This window comes from Schistocerca serialis, chromosome 7, assembly GCF_023864345.2.
Source record: "Schistocerca serialis cubense isolate TAMUIC-IGC-003099 chromosome 7, iqSchSeri2.2, whole genome shotgun sequence".
Taxonomy (NCBI): Eukaryota; Metazoa; Arthropoda; class Insecta; order Orthoptera; family Acrididae; genus Schistocerca; species Schistocerca serialis.
Window position 1 is genome coordinate 94,725,392 of NC_064644.1, and position 17,469 is coordinate 94,742,860.

Here is a 17,469-nt window from a genome sequence, read left to right on the forward strand (position 1 = left end):
AACTTTTAATAAACAAGGTCCTTCAGATACTTAAGCTTATGTAAAAATGTATGGTAAGAAAAATTTAATGCAATATGTACAACAAAGAATACTTACTGAAAATTTTTGATTGAATGAATCAATAAAAATTTTGAAAAAGTTATACAAGTGTTAACTTCATGCTTATATACCTTTTTGAAACATTTTAGAGAAGATAAAATGAATAAAAACTGAAAAGTTTAGTGTGTCGATTATAAGATGATATCTAAGTTTTTTCATTATATTATTTCCAGATAGCACTTACTACGTAGGTTATGCTAGTATTTTGAATTTTCAAAACTGATTAATATATATTTTGGCTGAGAAATTAACAAAAAAGGTTTTGTCCCTTGCCCTGTGAGCTATGCAACCAAACTTACTTCCATGTGTGTTGGGTAGTCATGTTTCAGGGAAACTGGCCTCTCCAGAAATGGAATAAGAATTCAATTATCTCCAAAAATAAAAAGTTACAGCAAAAAGCTGTACAGCAGATACATTTTACATTTGTTAACTGTACAGCTGTTGCATATCGTATGTGTCAAACTCTAAGGTTTTACATGCTTCAAAACTGTACATTAGTTAGAAAATCTGTCAACAGATGGCTTTGATGTTTGTTCCATTTAAATTAATAGAGGATCATTCTTGTCTTTAAATTTAAATAACTTTTTTTCTAATGTTAATTTGAGTATTGTAATTATCAGTACATGTTATTTACATTTCATCCCATCAAATAAAACACAGAGATATGAAGAAAATAATTTATTTACATCCAAAATAAACAGAAAAAAATGACTAAATTGAAATCAACTTTGTTTCTCGAATAACAACTATATATCCGATTTTCCAATGCTTGCCAAACTCTATGTAAGTGTTGACAAAAGGAGTGCGCATTACTGGAGGTCATTAAAATGCAAATACATGAAGAGAGCTAGCCATTTGGCTAAAGTAACCAACATCCTTGCCTATGAACTTAGTAAAAGCCCCAATAAATAAAGTGGTTCTGTTAATTGAGAACTTAGTCTTAATGTAGCACTCAGTACATAGGGTCAGAGGAGTCTGAAGAAACACAAGTTATGTTAATGACAATGTGGCGGTTGTTTTGCAGGTTTTGATACTGAGTTAATTTTTTCATACATTCACATTTTGTAACGAAATACACTGAACTAGTGAGCCAGTAAAATTTTAAAATGAATTATTCTTTGTGAGATGAATTAAATTTTTTTCTTAGGTGTAACTTTTATAAAAAAATTATTTTCTTATGTTCACCTTTTTTGAAAAAAATATTTTTTTGTCGTAAGTGCACATGACAAGAAAAAATACTCATTTTTCTTAATTTTCTAAGTAATATACTATAAAATACGTTTCTTAATAAAAATAAATGTGTTAGTGCTGAAAATTGGTCTATAGTAAATGAAAAGGGCAAGTTCTACGTAACTACTCATAATAATGCGAATCCTTCTACACACAGTCAGAACAATCATTCCTATAAGGTTTGCTACCCTTACGATGAATAGCTTTCTGTCTACACTGGCTCATCTAACAGAAGTTCAGTTATAACTATTCTGTTCAGCCAAATACGTCTTCTTATATTGTTAATATGGGTCGGTTGAACCAGCTGTGAACAACCTGGGATTGAACCAAAGTGGTCGTTTGGCACAATACTGTGCAGCCACAACTTGCTGGATTACAAAACTCATAACTCAATGACCAGATGTTGCACTGGGTTGCACCTATACAGAGTGTCACAGGAGGAATTGTCGGTAAGCAGGGGTACGACAGGAACGATCATTCAATGCAGAACTCTAAAGTGTATACCTTAAGAGATAGGAGCCCCTCTTCATTTCAGATGCTATGAAACAAATTTCTACTGCAAGCTCTTTGCCTTTCACATTTTGGTGGTAGGTAGTACAGATTAAAAGAAGAAAAAATTGCCAACTAACAGATTCCTAAAATACCAATGAGCTATGAGCGCTTGTTCAGTAGAAAAGATGTATTTCACAGCAGTGAAGATGAGCAAGTACTCTTAAGGTATGCACTTTTTGATCCATATTATCACCCCCAAAAATATGGAAAGCAAAGGGCTTGCAGTGAAGAAATTTGTTTCGCAGTATCGAAGATGAAGAAGCACTCATAGCTCTTAAGGTATGCATTTTAGAGCCCATGTTTATTTGATTTTTTTGCTTCAAATGATCTTTCCTGTTATATCCCTGAATACTGACGATTCCTCCAGGGACACACTGTCTAGTTCAAGGACCATGTTATTCAAGAAGGTTCATATACTTTACTGACCTTGATTTTTCACCATTTTTTGCTCTTCTAGCGCAGAAAATGGCATTTCTTCCGTATTTTGACCTAAAGATGAAGTATAGGTGAATACACTAAAAGTAAACCATAGTAGTGTTTCTCAACTCTGCTATAATCACTCTATCGCGTAAAACTGAATTCACTGCCAGCAAGCCTTGACAGGACAGATGCAAACCTACTGTTAAGATTAAGCTGTGCAGCAGGCGAAGCAGCTGGTACTGTGTGGATTGTGACGGGTGTCAGGCAGGTGGACTTTAGGCATGTTTGAACTGTGCTGGATGTTGTAACTGTCCCTTTCTGTAATTCGCTAATGGCTGTACGAGGAGGCGACAGAGAGAAGATCTGGTACTCTCTTTCAGCAATTTTTGGTAAAGGTTCACAACCACCAACATTGCAATATAACGCCGGAACTACTCCACGACAATAAAAGGTACAGTTTCTGGTGAACAACGTGACAACCAAACGATCTAGTGTTTACTGAAGTCACAGTGTTCCCCCTTGCATTCGTTAATGCTAAACCTGTGGTTGAGTGGAACCGGAGAGAATCATTTTTAGATATACGTGAGAATTCTGCAATTAATAAAGTGTACTCCAAATTCTGGGAGGAAGCAAGAGCTCCCTCTTGTCTCTTACACCCCAATCCCCCCTACCCTCCTTGCGGACGCATATGGCTAGAGGTGGCTTTTAATGAAGGTGCCTGAGATCTAAATGAAGCCAGTAAATTACATTTGTTTAAGTGGAAGTTTCAATTGAACCTACTTTTAGTCAAACCACAAATTTCTTCCTGTCCAATTCTATTCCAGATTTCGAGACAAAGTTTCATTGTGGAAACTATTAAACGTTTTTGCAGGTATATCGTATATACTCGACGGTACATGACCTTTCCCTGCCCAACTTAGTCATGTTTTTTCTACGATCTTGTAGTACTGATCAAGGAAACGTCTGAATATTCTTTTCTCCTTCCACCAATTCATCTCGATGGCTGACTTATCAAGACATCTCGGCAATACGTCAGTCACGTCTTTTGTAAGCAATCTCATTTGCGGATGAACTATAATTTGTCAGGTTTTCTGATCGCCTTTTTGGTGAGGGTTTTCCACTTTAAATATTTCGACAATGGTACCCACGAAATATTGGATAACCCACGAAGAATACAGAAAGCCATACCCAGTTGGGGGGGGGGGGGGGGATTGACATATGGTTCCTGAAGAGAGGTAGCAGTCATTTGAATAGTTGCTGAGGCAGCAGTTCGAATGATTCGCTGTTCTGGCCTTGTTAATATTAGCCACCATAGCGTTGCAATGTTCTTAGGAGGAAACTATGGCTGTCATATTATCCAAGGACATGCTGCTCTACCACGTTATCCATCGCCATTCCCTAGAACTGAAAAAAACAGCATTCCACCATCTTTGTCTGCCTTGACACTGAAAAAGGAGTTTAACCGATTTCCTGTGTCCTTTTGAAATTAGTAACATTTTATTTGGTCATCGGTCTTCTGACGTGCTTGCTGTGACTCGACACGAATTTCTCTGATGTGGGAACCCCTTCATATCACAACAGCACTTGCACTCCACGACCTCAATTATTTGTTCGATGTATCCCAAGTTTTGGTATTCCATTCTTATATTTCGGCGTTAGTTTTTGAACATATTGCATATTACTCGACTTTCCCTATAGCTTACACCTATATTCCTGGCCACAAGTTAAAACAGGTGTTCAGTATGGTCTCCCGATTCAGCAAAATGCTGCATCCGTAACGTGGCATGGTCCACATCTCCTCGCAACGTATGCTGTGTAATCAGAGCGATATGTCGTCGTATGCTACCTTTCAGATCAGGAAGAGACCAGATAGAAACCTGATAGACGTGTTCCTTCAGATATCCACACTACCACAAGTCACGCAGATTTAAGCTGTACATCTGGAAGTAAACATATATTGAAATTACCTAGAGATATTGCCGTCGCTACCGAAGTTTCTCGAAGCAAGTCTTTCATGTGGCAAGCGACAAGAGGTGTCGACTCATCTTGCATGGTGGTAAATTGGGTATCTGTGGTAAGTTCCTATGGGACCAAACTGTTGGGGTCATCGGTCCCTAGGGTTACGCACTACTTAATCTAACTTTAACTAACTTACGGTAAGGACAACACACACGCCCATGCCCGAGGGAGGACTCGAACCTCCGACAGAGGGAGCTGTGCGAACCGTGCCAAGTGGCCCCCTTAGACCTCGCTGCTACCCCGCGCGGCCATCTTGCATGAAAATAGTGGTTTAGACACAATTGCGTTCCTTAAACCTGAAATCATGTGCTGCACAAGGATGTCTTTTTAGCCTGTAGACGTCACTGTACACCTAACAGGCCCAAGAGGTGTCGTCTCCTCGAAGAAAAACGGTCCAAAAATGAAGGAGCTTGTGAAATCACACCACACTGTCACATAAGCTCAGTACTGTGGATGTTCCGGGGCAACATGTGAGGGAGTAGAACGCTATATGCGACAGTTCTGTGCATTCACAGCATTGTGCAGAGTAAAATGTGCCTCGTCCGTCCAAAAGATATTCCCTGGCCATAAATCATTCACTTCTATGCACTCAAAAGACGAAGGGCACAGTTACAGAATTTAGGCCTATCTTGGAGCTGCATTTGGTGCACACAGTTAATCTTCTAGCGATACTAGTTGTAATACACCAACTATGTTACATAGTAATGTATAAACCTATGCTACTTTTTCTTGTTACTTGCATTTGGTAATAATTGCAATAACTTAAAAGCTTCACCTAAATTGAAAGAGAAGAGTTTTACGACACCGATAAAGCGATGTGAATAAACCGCTTACTTTGTACTCCTATTAACATAAGAGGGAGCACCTGAAATGAGCCGGCCGGTGTGGCCGTGCGGCTCTAGGCGCTTCAGTCTGGAACCGCGTGACCGCTACGGGCATGGATGTTTGTGATGTGCTTAAGTTAGTTAGGTTTAAGTAGTTCTAAGTTCTAGGGGACTGATGACCACAGATGTTAAGTACCATAGTGCTCAGAGCCATTTGAACTAACCTGAAGTGACACTGGGCAGGCACACGCCTGAACGTTACGTATAGAATACAGTGAGTTGCTAGGAGCAGGAAGGCACAAGAGCGACGCAGCCAGAATTAGTATGGGTGTGGCACTTGCGCGGGAAAGCGGAGAACGTCTCGATGTTTCTACAACCATCTTCGCGTGGGTAGACCTTTCCATCAGCTTAAAAGCGCACCAAACAGCTACGAGTATGTCAGAGGGTAATCCCCGTCCTGGTCTGCTATGGAGTATATCGAGGTATCGCAAAATATGTTAAATAGTCCCAACCTCCAGGTTAAGAACTATTTATTTTAATAGTAGTCTAAAGAAGGTAATAGAGGGCAATACCTAATGGGCCAGATTCCTCTGTTTCAGTTCACATGTTTTCATTCATTTTCAAAACTGGATACTTCTACTGTGACTCGCGAGCGTGAAAGTATATGTTTCAGAGGAGGGAGTGCCAGCTAAGGTGTGAGTGTGCTCGAAACAATAAGTCGCTAGTGAGCCGTCATAGAGGCAGTTCACGTAAATGAAATTGTTCATTTATCATGTAATGTAGTATTTCCTGAGTACTATCGCTTTTCAGAAATTGCTCCGAGTGTCTGAAAGAGCGTATGAGTTGTGACAGGTTATTCCACAAAGATCACATGCAGTGAAGTGTAGGAATAGGAAGTGACTCTGAATGTGTGTACACACATCATTTCCAACCGTCATGATATTAGAACGATGGTAGGAGTGCGTTATCTAGTCATTATTCTGTCTGAATGTAACGTGTAAGTGATTTTAGGGCATGGCTTTGCGCTTGCGAAACCCTCCGAGTGTCTGAAAGAGCGTATGAGTAGCGACAGGTTATTCCACAAAGATCACGCACAGTGAAGTGTAGGGGTAGGAAGCGACTCTGAATGTGTGTACACGCATCATTTACAACCGTGACGATTATTAGAACGATGGTAGGAGTGCGTTCCCAAGTCATTATCCCGTCTGAATATGACGTGTAAGTGATTTTAGGGCATGGCTTCGCGCTTGCGAAATTTCTGATAGTAGTTTGTTCAAAGTGTAACCACTACATGGCCGACAGGTCCCATGGTAGTTTATTATGCACAGACGAGAAGAGTTTATTCTAGAATATAACTGAAAGATCTGCGCCGCAGTGAGAAATGAATGAATGCAAATGAAACTTCCGTTACATGATATTTTTCCGTGTTCTTCCTATTTTAAAATACAAAGTGCTTGGGGTAGATTTTTGGAATTCCAGAAATGACTAATGTGACTAAAGTTTCTCTTCGCAGTGAGTACTTGATTCATGAGAGGAATGTTATATTTGACATGCATGACTGAAATATCATAAAACCGCTTAACTTCGCCTAATATTGCTATCCTTTGTGTACTCTCGTCTTACGCAATAGATGTCAAACATATCTGTAGCTATCAACCCCTTGCTAGCGCAACTGCAGTTTATTAGAGGACAATGCACCTCTCAATTGCAATTGAAGGTTTTCTGCAGTTCTGTTTATTCGTGGAGTAATACGTCCGACCACGGTCACTGTCGCTAACTCGCCGCGAGCGGCCGAGGAGGAGGAGGAGGGAAATGGATACCCTGGGGCGAGGACACTGCAGTCATTCTGCAAGCTCACTGCGGGATGCCGGGCAGACACGCAAGCCTTGCTCAAGGAGGGACACGTTGGGAAGGGCCTGTCTGACAACGAGATGCGTGCCGAGAACTGATGGACACCTGCAGCCATTAGGACGGAACGCCAAGAATGTAAGCGCGAAAGCATGTGAGTTCTTCTGGCCTAGCGGCAGTCACTTTACCTGCCTTAGAAAGCAGGGATGTACCGACAGTTCCAACACCCCACGGGCACAGGGAAAAGCGTAGACAAAGCGCGGGGAACTGGCGCAGGGAGGCGTGTGAAAGGAGTCGGCGTTGTTAAGATTTTTTTTTTTTTTTTTTTTTTTTTTTTTTGACAGTTAGAACATCGCGGATGCCCGTAGGGCTTGAGAAGAAGCCGAAACATGAGTCTGTCCTGGCCTCACGCAGAGACAGTGGTTTGAAAGAAGTGTTGTGTAGCTGTTCTCACAACAGCTTCGGAATGCAGGAAAATATCGTAAGAATGTGAAATCGTGGGGAAGATGCCGATTCACGAGACACAAGCCAACCCACGGCAAATAGGAAATTTCCACCCCGCACGGAGAGGCGTGGCTATGAAACGGCGATGTGTCATTGGGCTACATTGAAAATTTTGTCCGCTAATGACAACGCTGAAAAGACGAAAATTTCGAAGAGGAGTTGAGCTGAGAGAGGAGGAGAATCGAGAGGGAAGTCGTGGAGACACAGAGGAAGCGAGAGGACATGGGCGCTCTTCCACCCCTGCCAAGATCCGCCTTCCGACACTGTGACAGCGCAGATTCGGCCACGCGACCGAGAATTACCAGACAACGCGGAGATTGGATGTGGGCCCCGCCACAAAGCCGCGATTGCTGATGAGGGCAGCCGACTCGCGCCACACAGCTCTGAGGCGACGTGCTGAACCGACGCAGCGCCTGCCGCCGACAGCACTACACGACGAACGATAACAAATAATGGTGAGACGATTCGTCCCCTGAGATTTATAATTTTGTTTTGGTTTGTGTAAACAGCACGAAAATAAATACATTTCTTTCATGTTTTGATCATATAAGCAATCTTCTACATGCATACGTTAACCCCTTAATTACGAACCAATTATATTCGATTTCATTTCATTATTAGTATCAATCAATTGTTGACTCCTAATGTGGGGCAATCTCATTAGTCATCTACTCGTCATTTCGTGTTCAACAGCAAAGATAAGGAATCACAGTTAGTTCACTACATTTTTGTGGCGCTCATGGTATCTTACAAATGTAAGATGACCCGTTGGCATGCCACCCACCCTGGTTCATGAAGAAAGTGGCACGTATGCAGTTAAGTAACTGCTCACTGACATCCAACCGATACGATTCAAACTTATTTAGGTTTTGATAATAAAATAGCATTCTTCCAGTTGACGAAATAGTCAGGAGGGATTGATTAATACCTTTTACAATTTGCCACCGTGCTGCTACGTTCCACAGTATAAAATGCGCCGCAAAATATTTTGAACTGTTGACCAAGGGGAGACATTTCCTGTGACACAGCTCGAGCACTGGCTACAAAATTTGAGGCGTGTGCTGCAAGGTCGGCTATAGCTATAACAACTTCATCAACAGCTGCCATGGGAATGGGCCGCCTCCCTCTACCTACTGCATCATCTAACTCACCCATTTCTTCAACTTCCTTGGTCAAATTCATTAGCCCATTTACTGAATGGAGCCTCTTCGCAGTTGTTCCTGTCAGCGATGTTCCCGCAAGGCAGTGCTGCTACTGCTGGCGTTGTGATAAAACAATTTTACCAGCAGTGTCAACAGCCATTGCACTTCGTACGGAAAGCTTCACCTTCTTAACTCTTTACACAAATAGTCACTTCAAAAAAGAAATCGCCCGTGTGGAGTTTGCTGGTCTCCCATCGGGCGCCTCCCCAGGTGGCGGACAGGGGAATGCTCACCAGATATGGTGGGTACCGGGGAAATAAAATACCCGGGGCGGACCAAAACTAGCAACTGCTGCCTTGTAGTATGATATTGGCTTATCAAAGGCTAAAGGAAGAAAACCTTGAGTAAAAATTACCTGGTCCTCCAGGTTTGTGCAGTGGGCCAGCTCCTCACTCACATAAAAACATAAAAATGCTAAAAAACCTAATAATATGCCTCGGAAAAATTGGAACTTTGGACGACGAACTGGCAATGAGAAACGGAAAATTATGTTTGGATGCTGGAATGTGCAAGGTATTTCCACTAAAATAAATTTACTCACCGCAGAACTTGACATGTTCAACATGGATGTTGTCGTACTCTCTGAAACAAAGAAGAAAGGCCAAGGAGAAGAAGAACTGGATAATTATGTACATATCTGGAGTGGGGTATCAAAAGCAGTAAGAGCCAAAGCAGGAGTCTCCATTATGATAAAAAAATCATGGAAAGAAAGAATCACAAATTGGACATTCATCAATCAACGTATAATAACTGTTGAAATGACATTATTTGCTAGGGAAGTTGTGATTATTGGCGTATATGCACCCACGAACGACACAAAAGATAAGGAGAAAGATACATTTTGGGACACCCTCAGGGAGACTATTGAAAAAATCCCAAGAAGAAAGGAACTGATTATCATGGGAGATCTGAATGGAAGGGTAGGAATTAGAGAATCTTGTAGAATAGTAGGAAAACATGGAGAGGACGAATATAATGACAATGGAGAACGATTGATTGCAATTTGTGAACAATTTGATCTAAAAATTACCAACACATTTTTCAAACATAAGGCCATTCATAAATATACTTGGCAACAGAACACCAAAGAACTTCGTTCTATAATAGATTATATTATCATTAGGCAAACAAGTAGTTTCAAGGCAGTAGACATCAGATCTTATAGAGGAGCCCAGTGTGGATCAGACCACTATCTGGTCAAAATGAAGTCTTTCTGGCCATGGAAGAATGCAAGGAGTGATACAAGTAACATAAATAAAACGAACCAGACTGAGAAAGATGAAAATTTACCTTTTAATATTGACAGCCTACAAGACGAAAGTATCAGAACACTCTTTGCGGCCAGGATGGAAAGGAAACTGGTTGAATCATTTGAAGGAAGTACAGAGGAAATATATGACTATATAAAAGCTAATGTGAAAATCATAGCAACAGAGGTGTTGGGTAAAAAAGATAGCAACCACAACCGTGCAGCAGAGTGGTGGTCAGAGGAACTAGAGGTCCTCATTAGAGAAAAACGAAATGCGTTCCTTCAGTGGTTGAATGATAAATCAGAAGAAACAAGGTCAATATACAAGGAAAAGAAGAATGAAGTGACGAAAAAAATAAGGATGGCAAAAAATGAAGCATGGGAAAGAACATGTGCCAAGGTGAATAGGAAATTAGGATTTGGGAGAGCAAAAGAAGCATGGTCAGTATTGAAAGGGCTTCGACAGGATACAAAAAGCAAAACTAATCTCCAACTGATAACACAAAAGGTATGGGAAGAGTATTTCCAAAAATTATTAAATGAGGACAGAGAAGAATATCTAGAAGAAGGAACAGGGGAAGATAAAGGACATGAAGATGATGAGATCCATATTTTAGAAAGTGAAGTACTTCAGGCGTTGAGAACAGGAAAGAATGGTAAATCACCGGGACCAGGAAATATCAATCTGGAGTGTCTGAAATATGGTGGTGACAAAATTGTGAAACTGATAACACAGCTCTTCAACAAAATGATACATGGAGATTCAATACCCAACGAAATGAAGCTAGGTTACATTAATACAATATTTAAGAAAGGGGATCGCAAAATTTGTTCAAACTATCAAGGAATTTGTGTTACAAACACATTAATGAGAATTTTTGCGAAAGTAATTAAAAACAAACTGGAAAAAATTTTAGAACCCAAGAAGAACAATGTGGATTCACGGCTGGGAGATCATGTGTAGACCATATTTTCACATTACGACAGATTTTGGAGAAACATAGGGAAAAATCAAAAAGTATAGGATTAATTTTCATAGATCTAGAAAAAGCGTATGATACTGTTCCAAGAAAATTACTTTGGAGAGCACTACATATGGCAAACATACCCTTCCTTGATTAAAATAATACAGCAGATGTATAAAGATAACATTTGCCAAGTGAAAGTTGGTAATAAACTTTCACAGAAATTTAGAACAAGCAAAGGCCTTTTACAGGGCTGTCCCATGTCACCATCATTATTTAAAATCTATATAGATATTAGCCTTAGAACATGGTCTCGTAAATGTAATAGTATGGGATTAGAAATAAGAGATGGAGTTTACCTACATCATTTATTATTTGCTGATGATCAAGTAGTCGTAGCACAAGATGGGGAGGATGCTAACTATATGTGCAATCAACTAGCAGTAGCATACAAAACTTGGGGTTTGAAGATTAATTACCAAAAAACAGAATACTTGACTAATGATTCAGATGAGCTATACATTGAAGGAAAGAAAATCAAAAAGATAAACACTTTCTGTTATTTGGGATGCATTTTAGAAATCGAGGGAAAATCAGACTCAGAAATCAATAAAAGAATTAGTAGCAGACGGAGGGTCATTGGGATGCTTAACTCAGTCTTATGGAGCAGGAATGTAATGAGCAGAACTAAAAAATTAATATACAAATCCATATTAGAGAGTGTGGCTGGCTCTGAGCACTATGGGACTTAACATCTGAGGTCATCAGTCCCCTAGAACTTAGAACTACTTAAATCTAACTAACCTAAGGACATCACACACATCCATGCCCGAGGCAGGATTCGAACCTGCGACCGGCCGGTCGCGCGGTTCCAGACTGAAGCGCCTAGAACCGCTCGGCCACTCCGGCCGGCAGAGAGTGTGGTTCTGTATGGAATGGAGACCTGGACAATTAACATGAAGCACATTAAAAAATTACAAGCTCTAGAGATGGACTTTTGGAGAAGATCGGCAAGAATCTCCAGGAAAGAAAAGATAAGGAACACCGAAGTAATAAGGAGAATGGAAATAAAAGAAAGAATATATGACGTAATGGATAGGAAGAAATTACGGTGGTACGGGCATGTATGACGAATGGAGGAAGCCAGAATACCAAAATTGATACTGGAGTGGGAACCAGAGGGGAGAAGAAGAAGAGGACGACCTGTGACCACCTGGCTCCAAAATGTACAGCACACAATGAGGAGAATGGGCGCAGAGGAAGAGGACACGCAAGATCGAAACACCTGCAGAAATATTTTGAGAGTATAGTTTAAGAACGTTTATTGTTTGTATTGTCATTTCCAGGTAAATTATTATGTTGGAGATAAGCCTCTGTAATGAGGAAAAGCTCAAAATAATAATAAATAAAAAAGAAATCGACACATAATGCCAAGCAACAAACAGCATACTAAAGTTAAAACTGGAAATACTTCACATTCTGATTGCTTATAGTGCCATATTTTCACCTGTTGGCAGTAAGTGGAACTATTATTTTTTCAGCATACTCTGTGAGCAGATCGATTAATGAACACATCTGCGTTGTTTTAGCTTCCTGTGGCATATACAGCCAGAATTGCAGCACTTGGCACATGGTCAGTTTAATTAAAGCCACCCAGTAGCTGCAGAATATCAATCAATAGGAAAGTACTGATAAATTGATACTGAATGTAGAATTATGTCCTTTAGATTGACATACTGTGTGCTCATATTACTTACTATTTTTTGCATGGAATAACATGTATTCACAAAGAGGATTTCAAAACGCGTTGAGCAGATGGGTCTACCTTCCTGTCTATCATCTGTTTTCTCTTCCATCACTATCAGCTAATTGCGAATAGGAGACCTCTAACTGTCACTACTCCACTGTACAGTATTTCACGCTCTGGCAATAGGCGACTCCAGTGAGGTGGAGCGAGTGACAAACTGACGTGTGGGCGGAAGTTTAACGTGCGTTCTTTCAGAAGATCAGAACTTACTGGTACTAATGGAATTGTGGCCCAAATTTTCGCTTAGGGTCTATCCTTTTTTTCTTTATTGTAATTTCACTCCCCAAAATGGGGCAGGCTGACAGTGGCACAATACGCTGCTCTTCAGCTAAGACAGTTACAGAAAACAAACATAGTCAAATGAGAAAAGAACACATAACATAGAATGGTATAAAGTGATGAATAAACAAGAACAAAAATGGATGTGTATAAATGGTAGATTTAAAAACAACATAGACAAGAGCCACACACACATACTGAGAATGAACACTGTGAGTCGACACGATAACAAAGAAACACCACAGTGGGAACACAAATGAACGATGCTGGCGACACTGTTGGTGCTGATGGAAGGCAGCACTGCACCCAGCACTGGAACAACAAGGACACCACAAGGAAAACGTTAAAAATCAGCGCACCGAAGGGGACAAGAAAAGGGAGGAGGGGGGAAGAAAGGGGAGGAGGGGGGAAGAAAAGGGAGGGGGGAGATGGTAGGGGGAAGCCAGGAGAAGGGGTAGTAGGGGGGCAGTGGAGAGGAGAAGGAAAGGAGCCGAAAGCCAAGGTGGGGGGGAGGGGGAATCCTTTTTTTTTTCCTTTATTGAATTTCAATTTCCCCTGAAGGGGGCAGGCTGGCAGCAGCTTAGTATGCCACTCATCAGCCTACAGACTTTGTTAGAAAGATGAAGAGAATAAATAATAAAAACAAGCGATAGAATCGGAGACTTAAAGAGTAACATGGCGAAAAGAAATCGTGGAACTTAAAACAAAGAACAGAGGGATGGTGACGCTAAGAAAATACATACAAAGTAGACAGGTAAAACAGTAGACAGACAATTAAAAAAAACACGGCGACAGTCTGGTTTCTGTTCGCAAAAGACATAAAATTCACACCCAGCGACAGCATGGTTTTTGTTCACAACACGAGAAAGACGAACAACACTGAACGGTCACTGGAACACTGCACTAAAAAGTTGGCAAATGTGACATACCATAGCCGAGAGCAGGTGGGGGTAAACTGGACAGATGATGGGAAAATAAAAAAGGGGGGAGTGGGGAAACGAGCTGATGGAGGATGAGGACCCATAAGAGGGGTGGGGGGCGCTGGGCAGATGCGACAGGGAGTGGGGTAGGCAGAGGAGGGGAATACAAAAGGACTCGGGTGGGGGGGGGGGAAGGGAGGTAGGGAGAGGTTTAGTGGGGAGAAAACAGGATGGAAGGGGGGAAGAGGGAGCCCAGGGAAAAGACAGAGGAAAGGAGGGGGAGTGAGGATCAGAGTTGATAGGAGGGATAAATGGAGGGAGAGAGGGCATCATCTGGGAGGGGGAGTTGATGGAAGCCACCTTGGGAAAGGAGATGTAGGGTGTAGAGATGGAGGGTAGGGGGGACACAACGGTGAAGACATGGCAGGGGGCGGGGATGGGAGAGGAGAGGAGCAACCAGGGGGTGAGGGGGTTCAAGACGGCGGGAGGTGTAGAGGATGCGGATATGTTCGAGGAATAGGAGCAGATGGGGGAAAGGAATGAGATCATAGAGGATCCGCGTGGGGGACGGGAGGCGTATACGGAAGGCGAGGTGGAGTGCATGACGCTTAAGGATCTGGAGGAACTTATAGAATTTTGGGGGGGGGGGGGTAGATATCCAGGCAGGACTGGCATAATAGAGGATGGGACGGATTAAGGATTTGTAGGTGTGGAGGATGGTAGAGGGGTGCAACCCCAATGTCCGGCCAGAGAGGAGTTTGAGGAGTCGGAGGCAGTTGTGGACTTTGGATTGAATGGAGCGGAGATGAGGGATCCAGCTGAGGGGACGGTCAATGGTGAGGCCAAGGTAGGTGAGGGTGGGGGTGAGGCGGACAGGACAGGCACAGACAGTAAGGGAGAAATTCAGGAGCTGGAAGGAGCGAGTGGTACGACCTACGATGATTGCCTGGGTCTTGGAAGGGTTGAGTTTCAGGAGCCACTGGTTACACCATGCAGCAAAAAGGTCAAGGTGATTCTGGAGAAGGCGTTGGGACCGTTGGAGGGTAGGAGCGAGGGCGAGGAATGCGGTGTCACCAGCATATTGCAAGAGGTGTACTGAAGGGGGGGGGGAGGGGTTGGGGCATATCTGCCGTGTACAGGAGGTAGAGGAGAGGGGAGAGGACAGAGCCCTGGGGCAAACCTGCAGAGGGGTAGAAGGTGTGGGAATTGGCATTATGGATGGTAACATAGGAGGGGCAGTGGGAGAGGAAGGAGGCGACCAGATGGATGTAGTTGATAGGAAGGGCGTAGGTTTGGAGTTTAAACAGGAGACCGGGATGCCAGACACGGTCGTAAGCCTTTTCGAGGTCAAGGGAGACAAAAATGGCGGAGCGACAGGAGTTAAGCTGGAGGGAGAGGAGATGAGTGAGGCGGAGGAGCTGGTCATCAGCAGAGAAGGAAGGTCGAAAGCCACATTGGGTGTTTGGGAGGAGGTGGTTTTGGCGGAGGTGGTGATTGACGCGCCGAGAAAGGATGGATTCCAAGAGCTTGCTGAACACCAATGTGACACAGATAGGACGATAGGAAGAGGCATCAGATGGAGGCTTGTTGGGTTTGGAGAACATCAGGATACGGGAGGTTTTCCACAGGTCGGGATAGAAGCCAGTGCCAAGGATGACATTGTAGAGGGTGGCAAGGATTGAAAGGAAGGAGGGAGGGCAGTGTTTGAGGTGGCGGTAGGTAACGCAGTCGTGGTCGGGAGCAGTGTTGCGTTTAGTGCGGAGTGTGAGGCTGATGTCCTGTGTAGTGATGGGAGTGTTAAGTTCAGATGGTGGTGTGTGGTCCAAGTACTGGAAGCTAGGAGCAAGGGGAGGAACAGAGGTATTCGTACGGTCCATGATGTCAGGGAAGAGGGAATAATCAAAGTGGGGATCATCTGGGATGGAAAAAACATCGGAGAGGTGAGAGGCAAAGTGGTTGGCCTTACTGAGGTTGTCAGGAGGATAGGGTACTGGGGGGTGGGGCGGTTCCCAGTAAGGCGGTGGAAAGCAGACCAATACTTGGAAGAGTTTATGGGGAGCGTGGCGTTGAGTTGTGTACATGTCTGGCGCCAGGCACGGCGTTTCTTCGCAGTAAGCAGGTTGCGGATGTGTCGTTGTAATTGCCGGTGGCGGTTAAGTGTATCCCAGTCACGAGTGCGTAGAAAAGAGCGGTAGAGGCGGCGGGACTCTTGAAGGAGAGGGACGGCCTGTGGAGGCTGGGCGGGGCGGTGGGGGTGGATGGCTTTGGTGGGGATAGGGGGAATCCATGAGGTTGATATTTTAAAGTGTACTTTCCCCTCCTTAAAATACGAGATCACGTGTTGGTCTGCTGCAGTGGCTGGAGTCAGATCCGGGACTCCAGAATTTTCGGGACAGAGTGAACGACGATACCTCTAGACCGTGGGATGCACTCCATTTACTCTCCATCTGTCTAAAAAACAAACGCAAAGCGTCCTACCTCGTGGAGGCGATCGCGCAGCTGCGGCGGGGCGAAGGCGGTGAGGTTGTGGAGGCGCGCAGCCGTCCAGAGGGAGAGGAACTCCATGATGAGGTTCCCCAGGCGGCCGCCAGCGAGCACGGTCGCGGCGCCACGTGGTAAGCACTTCACGCTCACCTCGGACAGCGCGACGCCAGGGAAAGGATGGTTGTTGCTGGAGAAGCGATACACGAAAGGCGCGCTCGCCGCCGCCACGTCGTCTTCCCAGAAGACCGACCGTGTGTACCACGTGCGGTGCACGCAGAAGCAGACCAGCAACGCTGCCGACGTCACCAGTGCCCATCGCAGTCCTTCAGTGCGTGGGCGTTTCCTGGCCATGCACAAGTCATACATCACTGTCCACCACCAAGAGTCGCTGATGTCACTGCCACGGTACTAGGCGGCCAGGAACATCAATACGAGTTACACAACGGTCTTCACAAGCCCGCTAGTGAACGATGGCGATCGCAGCCAAAATGTGTGCCGATTTACCGATCACAATGATAGTATCCACGTATCATTCCACTAGTTCACTCCCTTCTAGTACACTTCCTACCTACGATGCTCACCAGTCACACGCTTTTCATCCAGTAACATATTTCCACGTGAAAAGAAGCCTGTTCCGCAAAGTCACTGCTGTATGCCTGCGACTCCTTGCCACTTGGATCGTCCGCATCGACTGGTCCTCCTGGAAATGAAATAAAGGAAGATGTAAATTTCTCTAAGTTTTCAGGCTTTCCTGGTTATTATTGAATGTAAAATCTTCTGAGCCGTTAGGCCGTGTCCACGCATGTGATCAGCCAACTAGAGGCCCCAGAAGATGTTATGTTTCTCGTTTATTGGCAGTATGATGAAAGCTGTCAATATAATGTTGGATTACCGAGAGATAGTAATTCCAGCCAAATAATGCCACGAATGGATACTATAGCGTTGTGCAGCATAGCGTGGGGTGCGTGATCCAACTCATGAAACGACTGAAAAATAAGTTTCTCATATCCAACTGTCAGTCCACAGCAGGCTCTTATAAGGAACTATAGATCTTCATTTTTTAACAC

General features: G+C 43.5%; 1 protein-coding gene across 1 annotated transcript in view; it reads right to left on the minus strand.

Moving 5' to 3' along the window:
• LOC126412542 (galactoside alpha-(1,2)-fucosyltransferase 2-like) overlaps positions 1-17,469 on the minus strand; it is a 104,503-nt gene that overhangs the window by 76,155 nt on the left and 10,879 nt on the right. Inside the window, exon 2 of the mRNA XM_050082187.1 lies at positions 16,397-17,102. Within this exon, the coding sequence (XP_049938144.1) occupies positions 16,397-16,768 (372 nt within the window). The 5' untranslated portion in view covers positions 16,769-17,102. The remainder of the gene's footprint in view (positions 1-16,396; positions 17,103-17,469) is intronic.